At 36.7% G+C, this 9,435-nt stretch overlaps 1 protein-coding gene across 1 annotated transcript; it reads left to right on the top strand.

The window, feature by feature from the left end:
* Positions 1–200: 200 nt before the first annotated feature.
* LOC133728649 (G-type lectin S-receptor-like serine/threonine-protein kinase At1g67520) lies at positions 201–4,036 on the top strand. The gene is made up of 7 exons (XM_062156071.1): positions 201–1,457; positions 1,853–1,957; positions 2,059–2,261; positions 2,372–2,582; positions 2,703–2,946; positions 3,077–3,227; positions 3,324–4,036. The coding sequence occupies exons 1-7, from the start codon at positions 263–265 to the stop codon at positions 3,630–3,632; spliced, it is 2,418 nt and encodes an 805-aa protein (XP_062012055.1). The 5' UTR covers positions 201–262; the 3' UTR covers positions 3,633–4,036.
* The last annotated feature ends 5,399 nt before the right edge of the window (positions 4,037–9,435 follow it).

The following is a 9,435-nucleotide window of genomic DNA, read 5'->3' as shown; positions in this document are numbered from 1 at the left end:
ATGATAGTCAGGGAAATTGGGTACCTTGCAAAGATTTTATCCTATGTCCGACTATGAAATTATTAGATATTTCATGGCTAATGGTAGGTGGCCACCTGCCACTCAATCAACATAAAAGTCTACTATTAATCGCAGTCTGAAAAGTATAGCATGTTCTCTTTGACAAGAAATTACTTTTTTTCGGATACAGACAAGAATCATGAAAGATATTTCAGTTCATGTTTTCATCATTTGGAGAAAGTATGTGCATTTGTGACCATTCATGGCTAGTAGCAGCCGCCTGGCGTTAATTTGCTTACTCTTCTTTTCATGCTTGTGGAGATCTCTTGCTGCAAGAAGAGATACACTGAAACCAGGTGATACGCTCAATTCCTCGAGCTCCTTGGTTTCTGAAACAGGTAAGTTCAGTTTGGGGTTCTTCCAAAATGGAATGTCGAAATCCAGCTATCTAGCAATCTCCCACACCAATACTGGAAATTCTATAACTTATGCATGGGTTGCCAACCGAAAAACACCTATTCTATACCCAACAGGAGTTCTTACCTTGGATAAGAACAACACCTTGAAAGTTACCCAAAGTGGTGGCGATCCTCTGCTTATTTACTCTGCTTCAGAAAGTACTACCAATAATTCCAATATTGTTGCTACCCTTTTGGATTCTGGCAATTTCATTCTACAACAAGTGAACTCCGACGGATCAACGAAGAGGGTTTTGTGGCAAAGTTTTGATCATCCCGGAGACACCCTATTGCCAGGTATGAAGTTAGGTGTAGTTGATTATAAAAATGGTCACATTTGGTCACTTTCAGCGTGGACTGGTCTGTACAGTGTAGAACCCGGGGCCTTCACTCTCGATTGGGACCCCGGTGAGCACCAGTTGAAGATCAAGGAACGAGGGAAGGTTTGTTGGAGTGGTGGTGTCTTTAGCAATGGAAGATTCAAGTTTGTATTACCTGATGATGATTCCAAGAAGTTGAGGTACAATTTTAGCATTGTTTCGAATGAGAATGAAGACTACTTTACTTATACTTATGTTGGTGATCAAAGTGATGCATCACAATGGGTGCTGAACGCCATGGGGCGACTACATGACTTCGATGAAAAGGTTGATATTGCGCGAGCAGATTACTGTTACGGCTATAACAGTGATGGAGGGTGCGCGAGATGGGAGCAGCCAAGTTGCAGACATGTGGGTGATAAATTTGTGCTAAAAATTGGTTCCTTTCGAGAAATGACCAGCTCTAATTCAATATATACGAGTGATTCAAATACGACTCTGGGATATAGTGATTGTATGACTACTTGTTGGAACACTTGTGGCTGCCTTGGATTCAACTTTCTGCTTAATAATCTGACTGGATGCCAGTACTGGAGTGGAAACTGGAAGTTCATCGAAGAGATCACTGATGACGGTTCACAGGTTTATGTTTATACAAAGTCGAATCCCAATATCAAAGGTAAGTCTATTAATCTTTTGAGCTCTCAGAAACTGTTGGCAAGTAGTTATCAATTTCATACGGATATAACATAGTTCCACAGGTTGTACATGGACAAATGAAAAAATTTAGTAATTGAATTATCCTAATTAAGTGTAAGAAAATAAATTTCGAGGATTGAGACAAGAGGGTAAATGGGTAATGTTCACCTGTCAAATATCTAGTACACCATTTCATTAAAACAAGAATTCACCTCATGATATGATCTAGATTGACTGTCCAGCATATAAATGGTATTTCATATCTACGGCATTCCGGAATGTACTGTCTGAAAACTTTTGTAGTACTTCAGGGACACTCCAACTAAGTGCTTGTATTCTGATTATAACTAAATAGCTTATTTTTATACCATGCAGTGCATGAGTGGAGATGGATTGGCACTGGTATTGCGTTTGCTGTACTGGTAATGATGTTTTGCATTATCTGCTATGTACTGAAAAGAAGAAAATTTTTAATTTCAGGTATTTTTCTTATGCATTGGTTGCTAGAATTTCACAGGTTTGACAATCGTGGTCGTCAAAAATTGACATCTAGATTTTTGTTTCATTGATGATCTAAATAGCTGAGAACAGGAGAAAGATTCAGAATGAGTTGCTGAACCTAATGAAATCTAATAGACCTACTGATGTGAACGGAGTTCAAAATGATGGAAAGATGGAACAACATGATTTAAGTGTATTTAGCTATGCATCTTTAATGACTGCCACATGCAACTTCTCTGAGGAAAACAAGCTCGGACAAGGGGGCTTTGGACCTGTTTATAAGGTAATTAGTCTTGAATAACGAAATTAATTCTCTATGAATGTTAATAGCTGAATGGTATGACAGTTTTTCTTATTGATCATGGTGTGACATATTATAGATTATTGATTCAGGGGAAATTGGTGACGGGACAAGAAATAGCTGTGAAGAGGCTTTCAGAATGTTCAGGACAGGGAACAGTGGAGTTTAAAAATGAACTGAGACTCATATATGAACTCCAACATACAAATCTTGCTCAGCTTTTTGGATTTTGCATTCATGGAGATGAGAGGATGTTAATATATGAGTACATGCCAAACAGAAGTTTGGATTACTATTTATTTGGTATGCAAAATCTTGACTTAAGATTAGTTATTCATTTCATTTTCCCTAACTGGCTAAATAGTAATTACACAACAATATAAATATTTGCATTGCCCAGCTTAACTGTATATGTTCGAACAGATTCAACCAGAGCTCTGTTTCTAGATTGGACGACTCGTTTCAGTATAATCGAAGGAATCGCTCAAGGATTGCTTTACTTGCACAAGTACTCAAGAATGCAAGTAATTCATAGAGATTTGAAACCTAGTAACATTCTACTTGATGAAAATATGAATCCCAAGATTTCTGATTTTGGTATGGCAAGGATCTTCACCCATAATGAACGGGAAGCAAATACTAAGACTAAGAGGATTGTTGGGACATAGTAAGTGAACAGTAGTTCTTTTGTTCTTTTTGTGGCTAGTATACTTTTTGGTTGGTAACCATTATTCACTTGCATTCTCATACTTTACGAGTTACGACTAAGAACCTTTTCTTTTTGATGTTGTACACAGTGGTTACATGTCTCCAGAGTATGCTATGGGGGGAATTTTTTCCGTAAAATCCGATGTGTATAGTTTTGGAGTGTTGGTACTTGAAATCATTAGTGGTAGGAGAAACACGAGCATCTATGATGACGAACGCGTGGTCAATACAGTAGGATATGTATGTGCATTAAGCAAATTTCACTTATCCAAAATAATTCCAAATACACTGTTTTAATAGCCTGATGATCACATATTGTTCTTGCTTGATCTACAGGCATGGGAGTTATGGAATGAAGGTGCAGAGTTAGCATTCAAGGATCCAACACTAGGTGATTCATTTCATGAGGATCAATTGTTGAGATGCATTCATGTTGGTCTACTATGCGTGGAGGAGAATGGAGCCGATCGGCCTACTATGTTAGAAGTCATTTCCATGTTAACAAGTGAAAGCATGTCACTACCTACACCTACAAAGCCAGCATTCTGTAGAGAGAGTAGAGGGGTCAGAACTGGTACGGTTGGAAAAGTTTCAGAAAATGTATCGATAAATACAATGTCCAATTCTGATTATGATGTGCGTTGAAGGTGCTAATGTGTTATGTACCTGAGTTGTACTTGATTTCCACCATTGCTAATTAAGCCTAGTTTTTCTGAATACACATCCATTGTCCCATGAAGAATAAAGACGGACGGTAAGTGCAAGTGCATGTGATGATCTGCAGATGGACGCTTACTGGGTTCCTGTAGGATGAAATTGGCCGAATGCAATAGGTACCTGGTACATTATCAAGAGCAAAGCACATACAATTGGAAGAAGCAGAAATTCTATTATGCAACATTTTTTTTTATAATTGCGATTGTTTCGTACAGAGCTACATAGGAGACAAATTCTAGGAGGATTAGCATCCACCATGTTGGAATTGTTAATTTTTTGGTGATGTCCAAAATAAGAATTTCGGAAAGGTGTTTGGAACAGTAAATTTCCTATATTATACTTGAAAAGATTATTTTCATAAGAAAATCAACCAAATATGAGAACATTTCTTCATCCAAATATACCAATGTCTTTTGGGATGAAACTGCTGGAATTTCAGGAAGAAGAAGAAAAAGGAAAAGAGGGGAAAGAATCGCGAAAAGAAACGAGAAGCTGTATTTTTCTTATTACACTCATTTTTGCAGTATACTCTTCATATACTAGAAGAAAATATAACTAATGCTTTTTCTTCATATACTAGAAGAAAATATAACTAATGCTTTTTATTATACTACCCTTAACATCCCCCCTCAACCATATGCTCGGGTACCAGGCATAATGGTTGGAATGGGTCATGTAATCAACACCAACATTCGTAAAGAATGACTCTGCTTTCTCTACAACATCCTTGAGACAATCTGCACCAGAAATTTTCACACCATCAGGTGCATGTTTACCAGTAAGTTGCTTTTTGACTCGCTCCAATTCAGCTTCCCTATTACAAGAGGAAATAATGAGCTTGGCTCCCAAATTTGCAAGTTGCTTAGCAAGAATCTCCCCAATTCCACGGCTAGCACCAGTTATCCAAATAATTTTGTTTTCAATTTTGTCACGGTTGGCATGGTGTTTGGACATCAAAGTGAAATCATCATCAGCTGTGGCAAATTTGATTAATGCAAACAAGAGAAGAAGAAAGAGAGAAACGAAGAAAAGCACCACCATGCTGAATGATAAACCCCCATGCTGATTGTCTTCTGAAGATCCTTTGGTTACTGTGGTTTTTATGTTTTTACTTTTCATGGTATCTGGTGCAATCATGTCCTGTAACTTAGTCGGCTCTTCATCATTATGATTCTCCTCTCCATATGAACAAACAAGGTCTTGAGGTTTCTTGGCCCCACAGAGAACACCAAGGCCGCCCAGGGATTCTTCTTGCGAAAATGTAACATCTTTCAGATTTTCCATGTCAGCTTCTAAGTTTCTTAGACAATGCTCTTCTCTTGTAATCTGAAAACTTTGAATTTCTGGTTGCACCAAGTCTATTTCCATCATCTCCTCTTGAGCACTTTGATCATTCTCACCAGTAATCACATGGCAGGAAGGTTCTCTAGTATTCCCATAAAAGATCTTGTTTCTGTCCTCTGCTAGTTCACTAGATGAAATTCCAAAACCAAAATTACTTGTCGGTTCCAATGTCTTGCTCACATCTTCAGGATTATGGCTTTGTTCAACATAGTCACTACAACAAAAAGCTTCATTGATAGCATATGACTATAGCGTTTTGTTTGAAAATGCTATCAATTGTGAATTCGTAATATATCAATAGCGTTTAAAATCTACAAACGCTCTTACAGGCATCTAAACGCTATTAAATAAAACCCGTATGTCAAAAATGCGAGCGGGAAACTAAAAAAAATGCCCGGGGGTTTAATTTGTGAGTGCAAAGCGTGACCCAGTTCCCAATATATCAAAACCAAACCTTATCTCAGACTAGCCAGCCAAAGAAAGATGAAATCTCTCTCGTCTCAACAGAAGATCCAGAGACTTTCTTCATCTCTTCCACAGGTAAGCTCTTTCTTATCCTCTTCTCTCTCTATCCCTCTCTTTCTTTCTCTCCGATCCTATATGGTAAGGTGATTTTAATTGTAAAGTTTGGTGGATAAATCAAAATTCAGAAATACAATGGAATCTTGTTATCTTAAACCTCAGATCTAGGGCTTTTTCTATAACCTCATGTCTCCTTTTGGTGACAAGAGGTGTGGCGCAGCCAGCACCATGGGCGTCGTTCTCAAAGCCTATGTCTTTCTCGTTACCTGCAGGCTGCATCAAAATCGGTTATCTCTCTCGACCCCTTTTCTTCTTTCTTTTTCAATCTCTGATAACTCTGAAAATAAAAGAGTGTATTTTTTTCTTCAATAAAAGTTTATTCAATTTCGTTCAAATTGATAAAATCAAAGAATAACTCTCGAATATACTTGGGTATCTGTTTGTCATCGTAATGGGTTCCAAGATTACTGCTTTAAGTTAATTACTTTGCTTTATTTGACAGAAATATGCAAATCCATATTTGAATACGGATGCTGATCATGTCTTCCTTTGAACATGGAGTTGTTTTTGTTCTTGATAATGGTGGAGAGGTACTTTAGCCTTTAACTTTTTTCTTAATTTTTTGTAATACACCTACTTGTCTTCATAGTTTACTTACGTTAATAATTCACTTCAACTGTGGCCTCTAAATTGTCCAGTGTCCAAACTAGTAGTAAGCAGTTAGGCACCCACAGATTACCTAAGGCAAAAGGGCAATAGGCAAAAGGCCAAAGGTTCTCTTTTACTCGTATAAACTTCTTTCAAGTTTCAATTATTAATGGCAAAAACAAATCCTCCTTTATAAATTTGATTATTGTTTCTTTTCTCTCAGAGAATCAAAACCCATTACATAAACATACAGAATTACAAAACTGTAGCAAACCCAAATCCAAGACACCCATAAAGCTCAGCTCTTCAAAGCACTTGAAGGCTTGAGCTACTAGCGTCTGGTACCCTTCAATCCCTAGTCAATAAAGATGATGATTTTTCTTTGTTTTTAACTTATATTCTTTCCCATAATTGTGGCTGATATTCTCTGCCGTCTATGTTTGACTGGTGGGTTTTCTTCTCTCTAGAGGCAAATTGGTTCCATTGTTGTTAAAGTTCAAAGCTTTAGAGGCAAATTGTTTTCTTTGGTACCAAGAAAAGGAGTCTACCTGCATTTGATTGTGTATTTTGGAAGAGGTTTTGATCTTAACTGTGTTTTTGGCAGATTTGAAGGGTTTAATCCAACGAGGGAGTATGGTGGGATTTGCATATCCTCTTGGTTTCATGTCCACCAGTGGCTATGTCATCCCAAACAAAGAGTTTCACTGGTTGGCTTATGCCCTTTTTGGCATGCTTCTCTGCAAAATTGTAAGTACCAATCGCTTAGTTATTTTTTTTCCATGGTCTGAATGTCTAAGTTGGTATTTACTGTAGAAAGAAAATATCTTTAAGGCACTTGGTTATCAGTTGTTAAATCATGTTATGGAATAGTCAGAAGTGAATTAATATGTGGTTTTTCAGTTTTCCATGTTTTGACCCTTCAAATTCATATGTGGTTGACTAGTAATTCTCAGGCATAACTTCTATGGAAAATTTAGTGGTAAAGTTTAGTGGCAATTGTATGCATGTCAAAACCCACATACAAAAACTGTAGCAAACCCACATACAAAAACTTCTATATCTAGGTGATGTTAAAATTTAGCAAAAGATACAATCAGCTATGAGTTTTAGAGAGAGAAAGCTTTGTTGAGAAATTCTTACTACCATTTTTTTTTTTGGGCGACTTCAGAGTAACTTCAGAGGTTATATAAGAATTTGAACTAGCATTTGATACATGTAATGTGGACTTGATTAGCCACTTGTGGTTTCAATTTAGACTGAAAGTTAAAGGAAAACAAAATTTTGGTACGAGTTTGGAAAGAAAATTTTTTAAATGTTCATTATATGATTGAGAGGATAAATTAAATTCAGTAGTTCTGTTTCCATAGCTCCAAAATTAGGTTCTTTCTGTAAGATCATTTATTGCTGAAGAAGTTATATGTTCTATCTATTAGAGATCCTAGTTACTCCCGGATAGAAGTAAGAATGCATCATGCATCTCTTTTACCTTGTAGTTTTGAACTTGATTAAATTCTGCTCTTGAAGGTTTACAAATTAATAGGTCTTATTAGCCTTCAAAGCTTCAAGGAATATCAGAAATTGAGCTAAGTTTCATGTGGACAATCGAAAGAAAGCCCAAGACGATTGCTGGTGGGTTAATTCTAGCAAGATTTGTATCATTAATATAGAAGGAAAATACCAGCTTGTTGGATGAGATATGAAGTGCTTGTGTAATTTAGGGATGTCACATTGTATATTTGTTACTCTTGAGATTATTAATGAAAATGGTGCATTTTGATGTGAAAACTTATTATTGTATTTCCAAGACATTGTGACAATGTATTGTACATATTTATGCAACAAATATAGGACAGTATCACCATAAAAATGCTATTGAATGATGAACAATAGCGTTTTTTATATGTTGTAGCATATGCAGTTATAGGATTTCGTAAATGCTATGGATTGTTTAATATAGCAGTTCACTAAATGCTATGGAATGTTTAACATAGCGTTTATGAAGTGCTATCAAAAGTCTATACAATAGCACTTCCAAAACGCTATGAATGTTGATCTTTTCATAGCGTTTGCGGAAACACTATGATAGACCTCAGACCTATTATAGCTGTGGCAGACATAGCGTTTACTAAAACACTATCGTATCCTACGATAGTGTTTTTTGAGCGCTATAAATGAAAGTTTATGGTGTAGTGAGTATTCATCTTTGACCACTTTTGATTTCGTCTCATAATATTCTGATAGGTTGAAGAACTTCAGGTTGTCATGAGATTCCAAAGTTATATAATCAACTTTAACTGACTTTGCATTCATCTCATAATGCTCTGGTATGTCAAAGTACTTCTGTTCTTTGCAATATAGTGGCTCAGTTTCACCCATAACAGACTTCTGCTCAACCAGAGGTTCACTAGGAACAGTATTTTCATTCACCAGCATTCCACAAGAATCAAAATCAATGTACTGAGAGATGTCATCATCCGCATCGAAGTATGTAAGGTACGCATCAAGCATATCAAAACCTGCAGAATTTGGCTCAACTGGATTGGCTGGATTTGAAAGATCATTAGTTTCTAAGAATTGCCCATCACCGAATGGTGGGTTTTCAGTAGCATTTGAATATGGATCATTAAGAGAACATGTGTTCACATTTTCACAAAACAACTGAAAATGCTGCTGACTGAAAACATAATTTTGAGGGGAACAGCCATCGTGTAGCTGTGATATTGCACCACCATAAGGAACCTGCATACTTCCACTATTTTGAGTGATTCCTCTGCCATTTTGAGCAATGAAGCCAGTTGGTTGAGAGAAACAACCATAAACATTTTGCTGTGTGGTACTACTGTATGGTGCAGATTGATATCCAATAGATCCACATTCAGAGACATAAGTACCATTGCTCAAGATACCATTATTCATCATTGCATTAGTGTTGAATGCAGATTGATATCCAATAGAGGGAGCAATATTTGGACTAGTTATCCCAGTAGACACTAATTAAACAATTATAAGGTGAAACAACACCACGAGACCCATTCCATTGAATTTCTTCTAGTAATGTCATACTATTTTGAGCAGCTATAACAGTTAGGGGAAATGATCATTTACCCAATTTCAACAACAAAATTGCCCACTTGCTCCACCATGAGTTGTTAAACCTCATTTACCCAAAACACTCTAAGGGATTATTTCCCATTTACCCAATTAATTCTTTTTTTAT

This window comes from Rosa rugosa, chromosome 2 (genome assembly GCF_958449725.1).
Source record: "Rosa rugosa chromosome 2, drRosRugo1.1, whole genome shotgun sequence".
Lineage (NCBI taxonomy): Eukaryota > Viridiplantae > Streptophyta > Magnoliopsida > Rosales > Rosaceae > Rosa > Rosa rugosa.
Note: the sequence above shows the minus strand (reverse complement) of the source record. Positions and strands in the feature narration are given on the sequence as shown.

Excerpts from the sequence above, each read along its gene's own strand:
- LOC133728649 (XM_062156071.1), top strand. The coding sequence starts at position 263 with ATGGCTAGTAGCAGCCGCCTGGCGTTAATTTGCTTACTCTTCTTTTCA. Across the intron at positions 1,958-2,058 it reads AAGAAAATTTTTAATTTCAG|CTGAGAACAGGAGAAAGATT; the intron begins GTATTTTTCTTA and ends TGATCTAAATAG. Across the intron at positions 2,947-3,076 it reads AAGAGGATTGTTGGGACATA|TGGTTACATGTCTCCAGAGT; the intron begins GTAAGTGAACAG and ends TGTTGTACACAG.